The sequence below is a fragment of the Streptopelia decaocto genome (assembly GCF_964273445.1).
Source record: "Streptopelia decaocto genome assembly, chromosome: 20".
Classification (NCBI taxonomy): domain Eukaryota; kingdom Metazoa; phylum Chordata; class Aves; order Columbiformes; family Columbidae; genus Streptopelia; species Streptopelia decaocto.
The window spans coordinates 7,002,927-7,022,281 of NC_138675.1; the positions used below are offsets into that span (position 1 = coordinate 7,002,927).

Consider the following 19,355-nt stretch of genomic DNA (forward strand, 5'->3'; position numbering starts at 1 on the left):
GCAGCGACTCAGCCCCCCCGCGTCCCTGCAGCGACTCAGCCCCCCCGCGTCCCTGCAGCGACTCAGCCCCCCCGCGCCCCTGCAGCGGCGTTGCGCCCGCGCCCCGCTCACCCGCGTTTCCAGCCCGCAGGAAGCTCAGAAATGCCCTTTAAAACACACCAACGGGATTAGGCACTACGGGTAAGCCTGGCTTTACCTGACGAGTTCTGAGCCTCATCCTGCACCAGCCCGGCTGCTCCGCTCCAGCTCTCACAAACTCACTTGGACACATTTTGTGAGGAACGGCTTGAAATAAAATACCCATAGCAGTAGGTGCTCCCGTTCTTTATGAGAATCTCCAAGTGATTTTAAGGAAAACAGAATTCAAGCACATCTGTTATTTTATTTATGGAGGTTATACACTTGCACATGAAAGAAAGCATCCACTTAAACTGATAACAAAAAACCCCACTTTACCATCTGCCTTTGGGCTGAGAGACCATTAATATTCACAGCCTATTGTCAGGCGACTTTACAACATGTTGTAAAAGGGCCTGAAGGAAGCAGAAATGCCAAGAGGCCCCAGTCGCAGCATCTGGCTTTGCCCGAACAGCGGCTGCCCCGCTCCAGCGTGCTGCCCCGCTCCAGCGTGCCCAGCGAGCTCCCCATGGCGCGACAGTCACCCCCCCGCTCCGACGCTCACACAGCAGCCAGCTCTGCGAGTCGGGGCAGCGAACGGGACCCCCAGCTGAAAAAGGAACATCTCCGTACAGCTGTTCTGATGACCCGTAACAGTTACGCGCACTCCAGACCACACGAATCATCCCGGCTATCTGCATAGTCACAAATAGCGTTGATACGGATTAAAAGTGCACGAAATAATCTTTATCTAATTGCAAAGGGCTAGCCCTGCAGCTCTGCAGGAAGAACTTCAGCGCAGGGAAGGACAGACGGAGCCCTGGGTTCCGCTCCGAGCAGAGATGCTCTGTCTCCTCCCACTGGCCACAATGGAGTTTACCAAACCTGAGCTGCTCAGAAAAGGCCACTGGCAGCACTGAGCCGAATTAAACCACTGTGAAGGTGGAACTTTGTACAATTATCTTCTAAAAATCAAGGTGCCATAGCGTATCTTCATTGAAACAGCTGCACTGGGAAAGAAGCTGTGATGTCCTGAGATGTCTCTGGTTTATAGCCATTATAACGCAACTCGTTTAATAAATTTTACATAATATTATTCCCATCACAAGCCCTCCCAACACTCTAAAGCAAAGAGGGGGACAAGGCTTGTCTAGTACTAGAGCACAAGCAGTTTGGGCGCAGCAGCAGCAGAAGGGCTGGGTCCTGCAGACCCTCTGCATGGCTGAGTTGCCGTGGAAAGAAAACATATCCAATCGTTTCTCTGAAAAGCTGCCAACGTGACGAGCAGGAGGCGGCCGTGGCACCGTCACCTCAGCGCCCAGTTCTGCTGCTTCCCACCAACCCCGTCTGAAACATTTGTCAGCAAAGCAGAACTTACAGACAAGATCCATGCGCGGGGCGGCTTCTTTTTTGATCTGCTGGGCTTTGTTAATTTTCCATCTCTCAGAAGCTCCTAACCGGATTCTCACCCTTACCCACCTATGAACTCAATGTCTTTCCATGGATTATACTGAGCGCTCAAAGATTTGCATCAAATATTCTTACTCCGCTCAACACACACACATTTACTATTGATGTCCGATTCCCTGTTCCATCAGCCCATGGGGAGGCTCAGCCAGCCCCCAGCCCACCCACCAGGGTTCCCCCCGTCCTGCCCGTCCCTGTGCCCGTCACTGGTTCCAGCCGCACTCTCTGCTGCTGTGCCCGATTCATGGTGCTTTTGGCGAGTCCCCCTCTGTCCCCCGAGGGTCCGTGGGACACAGCGGCGCCGGGTGACGCCTCCAGGGTGACGCTCCCGCCCTGCAGAGCTGCTCCTGCTCCAGAGGCAGCAGCCCCGCTGGGCCGGGGGGAGCAGCCTCAGCCCGCCCGCCATAGGACCTGACGGACTGCAAATGCCTCTCCAGAGCGGAGAGAATTCTTCTTTGACACATTATATAATGGATGCAATATAAAAGTATACGGCGCTTGGCCGGCTTTCCAGGCTTCCCTTCGGGAGCTCGACGAACGGGCTGGCGTTTGATGATTTTTATGGTTTTTTCCAACCATATGGCCAAAAGTGCATTTCATGCAAAGACAGGAAGATGGCTCTCCTGGGGAAGAACCCTGTTCCCCTCACCCAGAGCCTGAAGAGGCTTCCTTCAGAGTTTCCAGATCCTTGAAGCGACCTTGGCCATGAGATCACGGAGGCGTCTGCCAAGGCCGAGTGTCCGGAGGTGCGAACGGCGGCGGTTTTGTCCTGCTATTAATTGCTTCTGGCGGGGAAGCGGTGCCAGGGTGAAGCTCTGCGGATCTCCAGCTGCGTCCCCATCGCACTCAGCCCGTTTCTCCGAGCAGGCCCCGGTGACCCCCCTGCTCCCAAAGCAACGCAGCCGGGCTAAGCCGGACTTAGTGCCACCCTCTGAGATGATGGACCATGAAACCAGCACCCGCACTTGTTCCTCACCCTTGCAGTTGAGCAGGAGACCGAGCAGGATAAAGGAATCAAAGTTCTCCTCTCATTGAAAAAAGGCTCAAATCATTGACTTTAAAACAACTATTCCTGATCTATAGTACTGCATCCACAAGCGACAATTCCTTTTGCCTCTGCGGACAGCAGTGAAACACACCCGTTCACAAGAGTGGTGCAAAGTGAGTGAGGTCGAGTGCGCTTCAAGAAAAACACCTTCTGTCAATGAACTGGGTGCACCTATATTCAGCAAAGCTCCGGGTGTCAGCTACAGGGGGCTATGGGGCTGCCAAATAGTGAGCCTTGGGGGGCGATGGCGCTGCCAAATAGTGAGCCTTGGGGGGCGATGGGGCTGCCAAATAGTGAGCCTTGGGGGGCGATGGGGCTGCCAAATAGTGAGCCTTGGGGGGCTATGGGGCTGCCAAATAGTGAGCCTTGGGGGGCGATGGGGCTGCCAAATAGTGAGCCTTGGGGGGCTATGGGGCTGCCAAATAGTGAGCCTTGGGGGGCAATGGGGCTGCCAAATAGTGAGCCTTGGGGGGTGATGGGGCTGCCAAATAGTGAGCCTTGGGGGGCGATGGCGCTGCCAAATAGTGAGCCTTGGGGGGCTATGGGGCTGCCAAATAGTGAGCCTTGGGGGGCAATGGGGCTGCCAAATAGTGAGCCTTGGGGGGCGATGGGGCTGCCAAATAGTGAGCCTTGGGGGGCGATGGGGCTGCCAAATAGTGAGCCTTGGGGGGCAATGGGGCTGCCAGATAGTGAGCGTTGGGGGGCTATGGGGCTGCCAAATAGTGAGCCTTGGGGGGCTGTGGGGCTGCCAAATAGTGAGCTTTGGGGGGCTATGGGGCTGCCAGATAGTGAGCCTTGGGGGGCAATGGGGCTGCCAAATAGTGAGCCTTGGGGGCTATGGGGCTGCCAGATAGTGAGCTATAGGGGACAATGGGGCTGCCAGATAGTGAGCTATAGGGGACAATGGGGCTGGTGTTTGGTGGTTCTCTTTAAGATGTTATTGTGCACAAGTACAAATAATGCAAATTAATCCATAAACAGAATGCAGACAGAAATATCCAACGGAAGCTTAATATCTCAATAACTCAACAATAATTTCTCAGTGTGCAACGGGCGGTACGTGTCCTATTCTAAAGTACTGGGAAGTCCCTGGGAAAATCATCTCCTCCCAGTCTCTTTGTCACCATATAAGTTCAATGCTACAAAGCACCCAAGGGGGAGCATTTCGTAAAGTTCTCAAGAGCTGCGGTAACATTTATAGTACAGGATGGTGTATGTAAAACTATCGATTACTGATCTTGTTTGTTATATTTCACTACAAAAGCCACTCGTGTTCCCACAGACATAACAGGTATCGAGAGTAAAAACTTTGAAAAATTAATCGAAAAAGTTCTAATAGCAAGTGGCCTGTTTATGCCATAATTGGTATTAGGCAATTAATGACGGGATGAAACACCACAATGCTTCTGCAAACAAAAAGCAATGCTGTTTAAAGAACATCTAATGAGCACGTTTTATGTCGTCCTCAGCAAGTTTACTGCCAAGCCACAGCCGCCATCCATACACACGTCCTTTGTCTCCAATGAAAGGGTCATCGCTACTTGTTACATTCACAAGTGAAAAAACCAAAACCAACCAAACCAAACCCCACAAATGTATGTTTAAAACTTGAAATTCACCGTCCTGAAGCCGCGGTGGTTGACGTTCAAGCCATTTGCTCCCAGCACTGTGCAGATGATCAGAATTAGAGGAACCAGCGCTCCATGCGGAGCCAGCTCAGCCTGCCACAGAGACCTATTGTAGAGCTCTGGTAGCCAGATACTCCGAATGGCTGACATTCCAAAATCCTCACTATTAATGAGGTGAGATCCTGAGCAGCTGGGAAAAGGAAGGCAGAAATGTATTTATTTGCTAGAACTATTCTGCGGTGCAATTCGGGGCAGTTTCCCAGACCGCAGCGGAGGGGGATGATGCCTAAATCATTTCCAACCAGAAGAATTACCTGATGTGCTGCTTCCCAAAAGCCACTTTCTACCTCTGTTTCCCCGACACGTCTCGAGCGCCACCGCTCTCTGTCACCCCAAACCAGGCCAAACCCGGCGCTGCGGAACGGGGATGGCGGCGCAGACACGTCCCACCACTTCCCAGAGCCCTTCTCCTCATCTCCTGCGGCTCTCGACTGCACCAAGGAATGAATTTCAAAACACTTAGAAAATGGTACATTCACAGAAATAAATAAGTGTACTACGGACATGTATCAATCACCGCATAAGAAACATCACATAAACCGCAGATTTCTTCTGATTAAAAGCCTGCGTATGAATATTTTCATAATGAATTTATCCCTAAATATGCCACGATGCATTCTGCGTTCATACTGTTTGCATGGCTTGATGTTCTCTTCCTAATGAAAATGTGCATTTTTAAAGAGCGTATCCTGTTACACCAGAGGCCGTAAAGTGAAAAGCCATGTCTTGTTCTCACATAAGCACAAAAACATCTCTGGCATCCTTTCACTTCAATCCTTGGAGTTTTCTAGGGATTTGTCTTACAAGTTAAATGCAGAATATAATTTTCCAGGCAAGTTTATCAGGGTGAATCATAGCTAAGCTCCTGAACAAATAGAAATCAAAATACATCACTTGGCTTTTCCACATGTGATGGGTTTGGGCTACACAACCCCATTACTTATCAGTTTAAGAGAAGCCTGATAACATCTGCGATATCAGTAAATTGTGGGAATTCAAGCTTCTCCTGATGGAAATGTACAGCAGAGGAAGTGATGGACGATTTGCAGCTGGTAAAAAGAGGTATCCTCAATCACATCCATCTGGCATCCATTATCTCAGCATCTGCTGTCCTGAACCCAAGATGCCTCATGAAACCCAGGGCTACGCTGAGGAAAGGAACAATATTCCCTGGATTCTCTTGAACAGCTTAAGACCCACCCACCCCCTTTATCCACCGCACACTGTATTAAACCAGCCAGGGAAGCGGCGTCCGACCGGTCGCTTGCGCTTCGTACCCAGGACTGCGGCACTTGGGCCCTTCGACCGCCGGGGATCAGATGAGGACCATGAATAAGTGCCTTCCATTAGCTCTGATTGAAAACAGCTCCTGGCGAGAGGAGCCAAGAGCTGCTCCGGACCCTGGCAATGATCTGTGCAGCCTTCAAGCCAGCCACTTAAATCTCTAAAAAGAAATACTCCCTGTTTTAATCCACAAACACGGGCTATTCTGCTTCTTCGTTGTCAGCGCTCACATGTCAGCACAGCCCGGCTGCAGCACGGTCCCTCAAACCACTGACGGAATTTTTAAGTCTCTGCCACCTACAAGATTTCTTTGAGAGGCTGAAAAGCATCCGAGAAAGGAGGATGCACTTAGTAGGGTGATAAACATCAAAACCACGCAAAACCAGCGATGGCCACGGGCAATGGGCCAGCCCGGCCGCCGACCCGCGCGGCACGAAGCCAACAGCGACGGCCTCGTCCCGAAGCTGCCGCCTGCCGGCTGACGCTCCGGAATAAATGGAAAGTCAAACACGAGCGCACGACCCCAGCGAGCAGCTCCAGGGTCCAGCCTTTCCAGATCCAACCCTGCTTTAATTCGCCTGGGGAGGCGGGAAGACAGACGGTTAATACGCACTCACATACGGCAAACTAGAAACACCTGTTGGCCTCCGAAACAGTTTTTTTGGCTGGTTTACAGGGACTGGGGGTCTAGCAGGTGTCCCTGCAGCCAACGGGAACGTAAAGGGGTTACGGAGGCCCCACGAACATTGAATTATGGCAAGAAGAAGCGTCGGCACGGCCATACACAGCACGTGCCTGTGTGTGAAGGCTGAACCACGGGGAAGAAAGTCCCATAAAACGAAGCCGGGCTGGGATTGGGGAACCAGGGCTGCCTGCGCCCTCCTGTCGGGGGGCCCGTGTTCACACACCAGCACACACACATATGAGCAGTAAATTCTGAACGTTAAACCAGAACACGGCTGCCGTCAGCAAACACAAGCGAAGCACTGCGGCCACGAGAGCCGCAAGCTCCCTTGAACTTGTACTTCGAACCTGGTGCCGCAATCGCGGGAGGAGGATTCCCGTTTTCATTTTTCATGTGAGTTTTGTAACATACCTGGCAGTAAAAGGCGACTATAACAAACTCCTTTGCTTGATGTGCTGGTAGGGGTTGTCAGAGGGAGATTTTCCTTCTCCTCCGCTATCAGACAACTTGGTTTGGCTGAAGGCTGCACAGAACAGGGAACCTCAGCCCCGGTCGAAAGCTGCACCGCACAGCAGGAATGCATGAGCACTTGAACTTGGATCGAGGAGACACAGAAAGCGTCCTCCCTCTCCCACAAACCCTCACTAATTAAACTTCTGGAGCAGGAATCATCCAGGCATCTTCCTAGGGGAAAAAAGCGTTAGCAATGACCGGAATCTCAACGTACGTTTGTTTCTTGTGTTATTACACAAAATGTACAGCAGCACTGAGACCATATAGCAGAGAGGAAACAGACAGCAACACAACAAACGAAGCAAAAATTAAAGGAAAACCTGTGGCTGAGGTGGAGATAAGGAGCTGGTTAGAAGGTGTTACCAGGTGCCAGGGAACGCTGCTTTGAAAAGATGCCTTGGGGAAGGCAGCACATAACGAATAGAAAATATGTTTTCTCCAACCTTTCCAAACCCAGAAATTGAAAGTGTAACATACTGACGATTGATTACAGACCGTACTATGTATATAAGCATAAATTAATTCTACAAGTTCCAGGAAGGCTTGCAGCAATGCTCATCTCTCTGCTGCGGTCTTCCCTCCCCACGGCGTCCCCTAAGCCACCCACGGCGCCGGAACCCGCTCCCTCGTGCCCACGGCCCGTGGGGATCCCCACCCCCAGAAAACAAGGGAAGATCGTGGGGCATTTCTCTGCCGTTTCTCTTCCATGACACAAAGCAGCCCCAGGACAAAGGGCATGGGAACATCTGGGGCAGGAACGGCTCCTCTGCGCAGACCAGACCGGCTGCGGCTCTGTCATCGTCCTTCTCCTTCCAAGAAACCAGCCAGTTGGGCGAGCGGCTGTGAGCTTGGGATGGTTCCTCCTCTCCGGTAATGGTCCAAGGATTCAGCATTAATTCAGTCTACTTGGCATTCACATATCAAATTCTTCTTATTCCCAATCACACGATGGGATCCCAGTGGTCCATTTTTAGACTGGAGTATGTTTTCATTGCTTGGAAAATAATCTGTTCTCCTATAAAAATATCCCTTGACTCACCTCGTGCTCACAGTCTGACTTTCAGCAGATGGTTTACGAGAAGAAAACGCTTCGGGTCGGCTACACAGCTCTCCAAGACGTAAAGCTCTGCGGAGCCGCAGCTCAACCCGGCCAGTCGCTGCGGTTCTGCGGACACAACCCTGTTTAGTTGGTCACAGCCTGCGAACGCTCGCCGGGATCCTCGCCGGGAGGTTGGAGCGGGGCTGACACCCCACCACGGCACGGGCACCGCGATAATTAAGCGGGAGATCACGGGCGGTGCGGAGGAGTTTCAATGCTGGCTATAGGGGAAGGGCGCGTCGCTTTGAGGATGGCGTCCAGCGCCCCGCATGACTTGGCCCGAGCTACAGATCCCTGCAAACAAAGCGTAGGTTTGGTCTTCTCCAGGTGGCACAATAAGCCACTTCGTTCCAAGCTTTTCTTACCCCTTGAGGAGCAGTAAAGATCTATATGAAAATTCCACAGTGCAATGTCACCAACAGGATTCCGCTTTCATTTATTTGCCAATACCTAAGCAGAAGGCTACAACTCATCTAAAGCATTTCATGCCGTGCATTTTCTTACACCCAATATAATCACGTCTTTTAAATGATAACAAAATCCTTCAACCCAAGAAAAGCTTGAAAAGAACAAAGCAAGCTGTATTTCGAACTCACTAAAGCCCCTAAGATTTTAGTCTCTTAAACTCGCAGCTCTTTTTCACTCCTATCATGTTCCCTTAAACAAGCGCATCAGTAATACTTTTGCCCATGGTATCACCATGGTATGCTCCATCACTCATCGATGAAGCTGCACAACGTTAACCGTGATAGTGCGCGTCCAAAAGGCTGTTTGCTGTACTCCAGTTAACCTTTAGAAACTGAAATCCTATGAATTTATTCATCAATTGCTCTGCATTTACGTCCAGATTTGTAGAAGCGGGGCGGTGCCCGGGAGCCGCGCTGGCCGCGGGGGCTCCGGCACCGCGCGGGGGGACGCGCCAGGAGCCTCGTTTCGCGGGTACAACCTCAGCTGTTCCCTCAGCGCCAGCATGTTGTCTCTTTTCTTCAAAACTCACTTCACAAAAGGGGTTTTTTTCTTTAACTGAACAAAACCCCTACATAGCTTTGGCTTGTTTCCTCTCGCTAACTTTTTCAAAGAGTTCGGCGCTACCTGGTTGCCAGCTATTAAATACCTAACGCTTGGCTGATGGACAAGCAGACAGCGCAGGACGGAGCAGAGCTCCGCACAAGCCGCCCTTGTTCCGCTGCCTTCCCGAGCCAAACAGCGAGACGAGCCCAACGGCAGAGCCGCAGGGCAACGATGCCGAGCTGCACGGCGATGCCATGGAGCCATACGGCGATGCTACAGGGCGATGGTGCAGAGACACACAGCGATGCTGTGGAGCTGCACAGAGATGCTGTGGAGCTGCAGGGTAACGGTGCAGAGCCGCAGGAACCTCCTCTGTGCTTGGGCTCCCCTCCCCAGCACAAACCTTGGAACCAGGAGGCTGTTTGTAAATAGAACTATTCGGACTTCTTGGCTGTTGGAGGAGAAGTGCTCTGCTTAATTTAGCCCGGCTATTATTAACAGTGGATTCTCTCCAATCAACTGACAGCTGAAGAACAATTGCTGCTATTTAATCCCCCAAACTGATTTTAAATCGGCCTTGTGAACTGTAAACCCATGAAACAATGAATACAATATCTTGCTGCTGTCACTCTGAAGCCAGCACCGGGGTCCCCTCAGACCAGGGATGTCACCCGAGTCCAAGCAGGTCCCAGCGCACGTGCACACCGCTGGGGACGTCTCTGCATCCCCGGAGGAAGCGTCTGGCTCCTGGATCCAAGAAGCACTACAAGGTGCTTTCTTTTGCTTCCAAAGACTAAACCTTTCCTGTTTTGACTTCAACACCTTCGAGGCCTTTGCAGTCCTGCATTAGCCTTTGAAAATCACCTCCAGCCCAAAGGCTGCAGCAAACCCGTCTCTCCCACCGCTCTGCCGGCGCCCCAACACACCCAAGGCTTCTGAACAGCTCCAAGAGATTAGCAGGAGTAATAGGGTCATTAGTCAATCAAACAACACTGAGGGAACTTCAAATGCTTGTGTAAATGAGGGCAGTGCTATAAAAGAAAGAGACAATAATGGTCTCCTGAAGTGGTGACAAAGCCATTTCAGCTGGCCTTGCAAAAGCAGACACTAACCACAGGCCCTGCCTGCTTGCCGCTGACCTCTCCTTGGTGCAAAGCCAAAGATTTGGTCTGGCTGATCCTTAAAAACGCAGCCGGGCTAATTAGAAAGGGTCCAGGGAAAGGTCAGTTACCCCCAAGCTCAAAGAGGCAGCTCCTGAAGTCCCAGCCCAAACCAAAGCTCAGACACTCCATTTACAACCCTTTCATCTACCAGACGTGGAAGACAATGAAGGAGTTCGGGACATACCAGCTGCTTCCTCTGTTCAGCAACAGCTTCTGCAGACACTATGATATTATAATCATAGAAACATAGAACATTGTTCAGCTCAACCTCTTCTCTGGTTTGCTGCTCTGGCAAAGCCCCACTTACAGCAGGTGGGAGATGCCAAGTTGCATGGGGAAAAAAGAAGATAAATCTCTACACTGACAGCACTTAGAAGAGGATCAAAAAGATGCAAGATCACCAAGATGCTAGAGGCAACGGAAAAGGTGTCGAAGCCCAGACGGGTAAACTGGATGCGCCGCAGGAGCTCCTGTGGGGCCATGGAGAGCTCTGCCTCGAGAAGATGATGTAGGGCAGCCGAAGAGTGCCCAAAAATGACCACGCTGAGCGGTTGGGTGGGGGGGACGGCATCCCCGCTGGAGCCAGCCCCCGCGGGCACCGCCGTCCAGCCAGGGCAGACACGGCACTGCTGCTCCGGGCCGGCCAGCGGAAACATCCCATGCTGAAAGGTACGGTGAGAGTCTGGCCAGGACAGAGAACGTCCTGCCTTTAAAACAAACACGTCTGTATTTCTTTCCAGAAAAGAAAAAGTGATACCATTAAGATCAGACAGAGAGGTTTCTGGCAGATGAGTGACAGCACGGAATACCGCTGCGGGGCAGCTTCATGCGCTCGGGGCTGTTTTCATGTTGTTTTCATCCAACAGCCTCATCCAGGTTCATCCCAGCCAGACGCTACGCAGCTCCATTGGAGAGCTGTTTCTCAGGAAGGTCACATCATCTCATACAGGTGACAGATGAGGAAAACCGATCCATTGATCGACATCAGGTGTCTTTCCCAAAGCTGCCGTCTCTGCAGCAGCCTCCCATCCTGCCCTTAACGTCCAGCGCAAACATCAACTGACCGGCACAGAAGTCAAGCACCCAGCGCGCTTTTGACAGCGAAAGAGAAGATGAGAATCCAGACAATTACATTTCCACCAGAAATCTGCCCAAAGCAGAATAATTTATAGTAGTCAGTAAGAAACTAAGATGAAGGGAAGGATGAGCCTGTGGTTGGGATCTTCCCGTATCCTCCATCAGCACATTTTCTGTGGCAAGGACCGTGGCTTTTGCAAAATGCCGCGTTGCCCCTTTGCAGGGCAGTAAAATAAAAGCAAATCTGCAGCCGTCCCAAGGCCGACCTTACAGAGCCCCAGCGCTGGCCTCGGGTCCCTGACCCAGGGGGGTCACGTCACTGGAGCTACAGATGTATTTGATTCTCCTCCCAAACCAGCCAGTCATTTCCCCTCTAAAGAATATTTGGGGCTCTCAGAAACCCGTGCTTTATTTTCAAAGCTGCAACCAATTATAATTGCGGGAGTTGCTAAGCGTTTCCAAATGTGAAAATGTTTTTTACCTCTCAGGTTCTGCACAGGAAGATGCCCAATGTTATACTATCAATTCATACAAGAGAAGCTGTGACAAAAAAATGGCAGGGACAATTTAAGGGCTGCTTATTTCCTAGAAAACCCTGTGACGGGCAAACACGAACCTGAGCAGCAGCGCCGGACCAGGTACATCTGCAGGATGAGCCCAGGAGGGGTGTCCAGCTCGCTGGTGCCAGGGGCTGCAGGGATGCACAAACTGCTCTTGGCTGGCCAGCTGTTGCCAAACGGAGCCTGAATGTCCAGCAGCAGCTGGTTTGGTGCCCTGCAGCTGGAGAGCAGCAGCGGGCTCGTGGTCTGGACAGCCCGGCTCGTGGTCCGGACAGCCCGGCTCGTGGTCCGGACAGCCTGGCTCGTGGTCCGGACGCCCCGGCTCGTGGTCCGGACGCCCCGGCTCGTGGTCCGGACGCCCTGGCTTGGGCCAGTCCTTTCTTTCTTATTATTACCAAGGAAATTGCTTCATTGCCCAACTGAAAACCTGTGCCACCACTGGAACATGGGGCAGGAGACTCACAACCGTCACGCACAAACCACTGTCCCAGTCCAGTCCAAGGGAAGACGGCTGCAATAAACCCAGCTCTAACTCCTGGTAACGGTTCATACCAAAGAGCAGGCAAAAAGTCTTATTGTTTAATTTGCTGTTCTAAATCAGTATCGCCTGAAGATAATTTGAGTGTTTGTCACTGCTCTGTACCGGCAGACCGGGAGCTGGGGAAGAACCGCCGGGTGTTCCTACAACAGCACAAGGCACATTTTCTCTTGCCGCACACGTGGCGTGAAGAACCATCCCAGCTTTTCGCAGCCGTTTGCTATAGAGTATCACCTTACCAAATCTGACCATCTCTGCATCACCAAACACAGGAAACCCAATAACCTTCAGGAGAGAGCTTGTATATTGCACGGAAGTTAATTAAATAAAGCTTAGCAGGCTCAGAATAAAGCCTGGCCGAAGATGTGAGGGCCGCAGCGGCCGGGCCGCGCTGTGTGCCCGTGCTGTGTGCCCCGCTCCCTGGCCCCCCCCGGTCTCTTTGTTCGACCCAACTTTAATCAGCTTCCTCCTCCGATTGCAGGCGACCCCCGGGCCGGCGGCAGCAGGAATAGAGGCTATTGTACCGTACGGAGCTGTGTGTCGCAGCAAGTCACGATAAGCATTTCCTCTCCAAACATCCAAGTTCCACAAACATTAGGTGGCCAAAGAAAGTAGAGAGCAGATTATTGGAGTTTTGCAGATAAAACAATGGCTACGATAAAAAAAAAAAAAAACAAATGGAGCATCCCTCGCTCTTTTTCCTCTCCACTTCCAACTCCGGATTAAAGGAAGGATCTGAAAGGAGTGCTTACCGTGCTGACAGCGAGGCCCCTGGAACCCGGGGGAGCAGTGGCAGAGCGGCGAGGACCCCCCCGCGCAGCTCCCACCGTGGAGGCAAAGCCCGAGAGCGCAGGCAGCTGTGGGAGGAGGGACAGAATCATTCCCGGGTCACACCAGAGTCACACGGCCACCAATAAACACCCCTTCACTGGTTACGCTCCCACAGCCCTGTAGCAAACTTGAATAGGCACAAAAATACTGTTGAATTATTTCTGAAAGGTGACTCTCTTTTGGTTGGCAATGCAATACTTAAACACTGAACCAAACCTCTCAAAACTTAGGATAGGAAGTAAAATACCTTAGGCAATGTCTAAGGGTTTTGCTTAAAGTGCAGCTAAGTGAGAATTCACAGGAAAACACCAGCAGAGCTGCGGGGCTGCTGATGAAATTACGCTCTTCCAGCTGACAAGTGGGGGAAACAGCCAGAAAACACCTCACGCGGGGCCGCGCCAGACCGCGTGGGAACAAAGAGGAGTGAGTTATTTTGGAAGCGGAGGCATTTTCAGGAACAAGCCCCAGCGCGGCTGCCCCAGCGCGGCTGCCCCAGCGCGGCTGCCCCAGCGCGGCTCCGCACGGACAGGATGAAACGGAGCTAAAGGGGCCGGAGCGCAGCAGCCCGGCCTCTGTCCGCACCCAGCGAGCGTGAAATGCACGCGGAGCCCCGCAACGCTCAATCAGGCTCCTGAAATCCACCTTTCCGAACCATCTGAAGAAACGCACAAACAAGGATGTTGTTTGCAGTGCAAGGTGTATTCCTCATAACGCATGAAATGCAGGCAATGTTTAAGTTCCCTGGTAGAAGATGCTCATCTCCTGTAATGAGTGATGCTGTCATGTGTGCTGTGCTTTGTCAAAGCGTAAGGATGCAGAACAAGTGCCTGTCTCCCTCTTTAAGTCTACTTGAAGACCAGACAATGCCATTTTCTCTCTGTCCACTGATCTGGACACAGCGGTGCTGCCAGCCAACTTCTCTCTTTCATTCTTTCTCCTGCACCTCCTCTTTTTCTCTCCCTTTTCATTTTCATTGAACAAACTCTAACAAAATCCAAGAACAGTGGGATTGGGCAGGAATACAGTTCAGAAAAAGCCGTGGGAAATCAGATAATGGGAGCAAAGAGAGCTCCACGTGTCCCTGTGGCGCAAGAGCTGTCCTGGCAGTACCTGGCCCAGCAGTTCCCATGGGTGACCTGCTCAGGGACGGCCTGGGGACAGCTCTGCGCCAGAGCAGCCACGGGGACCCACGTGTCACAGCTTATTAGTCCTGGGGAGGAACACGCTGCCAACTGTGTCACAGTCACCTGCGACGGGGACCCTCGTGTCCCATTGATCCAGCTGACGGATCCAGAGAACGCAATTATTTCAAGTAGCTGAAGTTACACAAGGCAGACCTGGCAACCCAAACCTGTTGGCTCAGAAGCGCAGATTTACTAGAAAGAGCCCAGGAGGCGGGAGAGCAGACGGAGGCGCCGGAGCCAAGAGCAGCTCACGCTGCGATTCACGGCGGATGGTGCGGCGGCTGCTGCCCGCGCGGCCGCGACCGCGGCGCTCGCCAGCACCGCGAGCGGAACGTCAACCTGCGCCGTCCTGCGCTCGCGAAGGGGCCGCGGCCCCCCTGCCAGATGGGGTTTGTCTTTGGCTTCAGTGAGCGCAATGATCTTCTCCTGCGCAGGAGAGCTGGGGTTATTCCAGCCCCAAGGCGCACGCGGGGCAGCGCAGCTGCTGCTTTGTGTGAGCTGGTCCCAGTTAGCGACCCCGCTCCAGACCCAGGGTTGAACTGGTCCCAGTTTGGCACAGCCGGCTCGGCCAGTGCAGCACACATACGCACAGCATTGCTTCATCACCAAGAAAAGCACCTTCCAGAATAATATAATTATAATACGTGATTAAATTGCCAAGCTACGTATGATACGGGACCACCTGAAAACAATCATATCAGCGTTCACTGGGCTGAGGTTTCCGCACGCTCTCCGTCTGTGACTCTTCCCTCCTATCTGCAAGTGGGAGCCCCCGGTTTCTCCCCCCATTCCAGCTAAAGCTGTAACTAATTAGTAACAGAAAAAGCAGGCCTGTGATTACACATTTCATTTTGTGTCATTATAATTGAAGAGGAAAGGCACCCCGTGCAGGCTTCAAAAAATGGCTCCAAAATACTTGGCACAAAATGTTATGTGCCTACTCAAAACACCAATTGTGTATTCCTGAGAAAAAGGAATCACAGATGGAAACAGTGCAAGGAGGTGTTTGCGTTTTGGGGGCACGTTGGCAGGACATTTTGTGCACAGAAATCTGCAAAATAGTTTAGAGAGATGCAAATCAGCCCTTTGTGCTGGGGCTCCGCGAAAGTCAAGCCCTGGCGATGAAGAAGGCTTTGGGAAGGTGAGTATGACACTCTGCAAATGCGCACGCTTGCTATCAAAGCACACACGCCTGCGAGACAAAGCTGCGCACCCACCTGAAGGATGTTCGCTCCATCACCTGTACCGCACCAGCACCAGGACGCCCTGGTTTGGGCACAGGGCCCCTCGCAGCCGCGCCAGCCCCCGCCTGACCCAACTCCAGCTCCATCCAAGTCTCCTTCTCACCCACAGCCCAGCTCCCCAAACTTTGCACCTCAGATGCACTAGACCTGAAACGCTCGAGTTCCCGCGTTCTCTCTTTTAAGGACCTGATGATTTTTCAAATCCCCCCCTCCAAAAAAAGAGATTATTTAGTAATACAAAGGCAGCATTGAAGTCCAAATACCCATCTACCCAAACTAATGAAACAGCGATGAAATGTTGCTTCAAAAAGCCAGTTATCTTCTCATCTAACGCTTTAGTCACTTTTCATAGCCACGGACCCTCGGGGACCGCGGTGACCCACGGGCTGGCTGCTGCGGCACTGGAACCGGGGACACGGTGACCCACGGGCTGGCTCCGGCGGCACTGGAACCGGGGACACGGTGACCCACGGGCTGGCTCCGGCGGCACTGGAACCGGGGACACGGTGACCCGCAGGCTGGCTGCTGCGGCACTGGAACCGGGGACACGCCGGCCGTGCGAGCGCCAACGCGCCCCCATCGCGTCCTCCCCACAACACCCAGCGATTCATCGCGACTCCCCAGCTCCAGCGGCCCCAAGACTTTCGAGGGCTGCAGCCTCAAGTTTTTGCTCGCTCTGGTCTGTCTTCTGTTTCCCACCACTCCTTCAGGCCTCAGCATCATTAGATAGAATTGACCGTGTGGCCAAACCGCAGAGTGGTTTGGTTTTCCCCAAACCCTTCACCTTAATCACCTAAAAAGTTTAGACGGGGTCCCAGTAAAGCTCAGCCTGGCGCGCGGTGCCCGGTTTGCCGGCGGCGCGCAGCCCCGGGGGCAGCTCAGGGAGACCCGGAGCACAACAATGGAAAATATTAGAAGCAATTGCAGCGACACAAATCGGGGATTAGGAGATGCGGGTGTTATTCTTGGCCGCGGCCCAGGTGTCTGAGTGACCCGGACAATCCCCCGCTCTGTGCTCCGCGCTGGCACACACCGACTGGAAACCACAATAACCTACTTCCCAGCCCAGGGGGGCTGGGGGGCCCGCGGCGCCTTCTGCAAACGAGCCCCTAATTCAGGGTGACGTGGTTTTAATGAAATTAAATTTGGGAAAAGGGAAATTACGCTGTTCTGGGAAACAGCAAAGAAAGGGTAAATTACAGAAAGTGTCACCTTCTCCTGTTTGAAAGGCCAGAAAATGCCTTTTGTGAGGATTTGGCAAGGCAAGATTCTTGGAAATTCAGAGACAAGAGACTGAATTAAAGGAAGAGTAGTGGAGAGCAGCATTTCTCCTCCAACGTGCGGGCTCACCGAAGTGCCCCACAGCCACCCTGCGTGGACAAGGCAGGTACGTGAGACATTTAACCAACCCTGGGCTCGATCTCAGGCAAAAGGTTCAGAAGTTCAGCAAAGCCCTTCAGCTGGCAAAGCCAGCAGCTCCAGGAGCCCGGAGGTGACGCGCAGAGCACAGCCAGCCCAACGGCGAGACTGGATCGCTAACCCCGCACGTTTCCTGCCAAGCGCACCAAGAGCTACGGGCTTGGTGGGACTCGGCTTTTCAACATCTCGAGCGGAAAGCCGAGACCACGGAAATTACCAGACACGTAGACCCCTCGTCCTAATCAGCAAGGGCTTGAAGTGCATTATTGAACCCCTGCGGAATTTAAGTAGCATCTCACAGGCCACTTGCAATGGAGAAGGTCAGTCTGAAAGTCAAGCTGTCAGTAACGGGGCCGGGCAGGAGCCCGATGCCGTGCCCAAAACACACCGGGTGTCTGGAGCCCCGACCCGGAGCCGCACGCCCCTCCGGTCCAGCTGCCCAGCCCGGGGCGCGCTGCGCTGCTGCCTCGGTTTGCAGCCCTGCCCCTCCTGCTAAAGCACCGTCCCGCTGGTCGGGTCACCCTCACCCTTGCTTTGAAACACAAAGCTTAACGGATGGAAGCAAGGGAAAAGCAAGGACTTCGTAACCTGTTCTTCAGCTTATACTCCAGCTGCAAACTGCATACGAGCTTCCCTACTCTTGGGAATAATATGCAGAAAACATATTAACAGGACCCATTCAAAAGAGAGCAACAGGAACTACTGACGGATGCGTGACAAGAAATTAAACACCGACGGCTTCTCCGTCACATCAGCAGCAATTTGAAATTAATAGGGAGAGTCCAAGTATTTCATCTCCCAAAAAGCCGGAGCTCCCTGTGGTTTGGCCGCAGAGCGGCTCTCCCGGCGCAGCGGGCGAGGGTCAGCACCCTCCTGGAGGGCGACGGCTTCGGAGCGTGCCCCGGGCAGCTCTACTTCCTTCCCTCCGCTTCCTTCCTGGATGGAATTACTCACTTCCTCAGCAGGAAAAGCCATTTCAGAGCGCGCTTTTCTGAGTTCACCCGAGGTCGTTATCTGCTCGCCGGCCGTGGGCCATCGGGCACCCACGGCGTTGCCGCCAGCGCCGCGGGGCTGCTCTCCTGTGCTGCAGGCTTTGGAATAGGAACAATAAGGATTGGCTTGCTAAACACACCTTTTTTTTAAAGCTTTGCTTCAAGCATCAAAGCGCAAGGAAGGTATCCACGGCCTCTTCACACAGCTAAAGCTGACTAGCTGTGGGAGACGTTTTTCCACACTGTAGGTCAATTACAATCAAAATGGCCATTGCAGCGGCGTTGGACACAGCTCGCTCTCATTCCCCGGTGGCAAGGCGGGTCAGAGCCCAAATGTTTTGTTGGTTCACCCGCCTGCTCCTTAAAACAAAAGCTGCTTTTCGGTGGCGAGGGCGGGAGTGCAGCTCCAAGTGTAATTCAGAAAGGATCAGAGCTCCATCACGCAACCAGGCAAAGAATCAGTAACACACCACAGGGCACGTGCGCGAGTCTGCCTGGACCATGACCTTTATTGCTACGCATACGCTCAGATGAACCTTTGTTTGATTCAAGAGAAGATTTTACTTTGCTCTCAACATCTCAAAAGCAAAGTTTAAAGTTAAATATTTCTCCAGCCCAACCTTCCGAGCGCCATCGCTGGAGGCTCCTGCTGCGACACCCCCGCTGCACCCCAGCAGCCCCGGACCCAGACGCTCACCCGCTGGCTGCGGAGGGACCGGAGAAAGACCCTTCTGACACACCGTGCAATAAATAAATATACATATGTATATGTATAAAAACCCAGAAGCAAACAACAAAATACCCCAGTTCTTTTTAAAGATAGTTTTATAGTATTTGCTGCAGGCAGAGGGCTTGAAATGAGCTCCCTCAGCCAAAATGAAACACCACCAGTGCCAAAGGAAGGTCCCGAGCAGCGCGGTACTCACGGTGCAGGCAGCCGGCGTCCCCGGCGCGCTGCGCCCAGCCCGGGCAGCACCGGTACGTGGTCTGGTACTTCACGGTGTACACCAGCCTGTAGCCCGTGTGGTACATGGTTCTGAAACACAGCAAAGCCAGACACCCCCGGCAACGTTAACTCCTGCAGAACGGGGAAACGGGGAAGAATTGACATTGTAGCTTTAATTATGGATGTAAATAAAATGAGGAATTCGGTTTTCAAATGTGCTGACATTTTTTTCCACCTGGTCTAGCAATGATCGCTGATGCTGAGAAAATACGTCTTAATTTACTTTAATCGGAAACACGAGAGACTGGAGCGCCCAGGTCCTCACAGCACCCTTGGCGCTTTCCCCTCCCGGGACAGCCGGGGCAGCGCGGGGGCTGATCTGAAGCGTCGATAAAGAAAAGCGACACTTTTTTCCCAGAAATTCGGTGCCGTGTGTACGTGAAAATTGCAACACGGATCAAACTTTTGAAGCCAATTTTTAAACAGTTC

General features: G+C 52.6%; 1 protein-coding gene across 1 annotated transcript in view; it reads right to left on the reverse strand.

Moving 5' to 3' along the window:
- The window catches only part of MEGF6 (multiple EGF like domains 6), a 63,602-nt gene extending 44,620 nt beyond the window's left edge, over positions 1 to 18,982 (reverse strand). Inside the window, exon 1 of the mRNA XM_082070057.1 lies at positions 18,847 to 18,982. Coding sequence (XP_081926183.1) covers positions 18,847 to 18,952 — 106 coding nt within the window. The 5' untranslated portion in view covers positions 18,953 to 18,982. The remainder of the gene's footprint in view (positions 1 to 18,846) is intronic.
- Between the last annotated feature and the right edge of the window lie 373 nt (positions 18,983 to 19,355).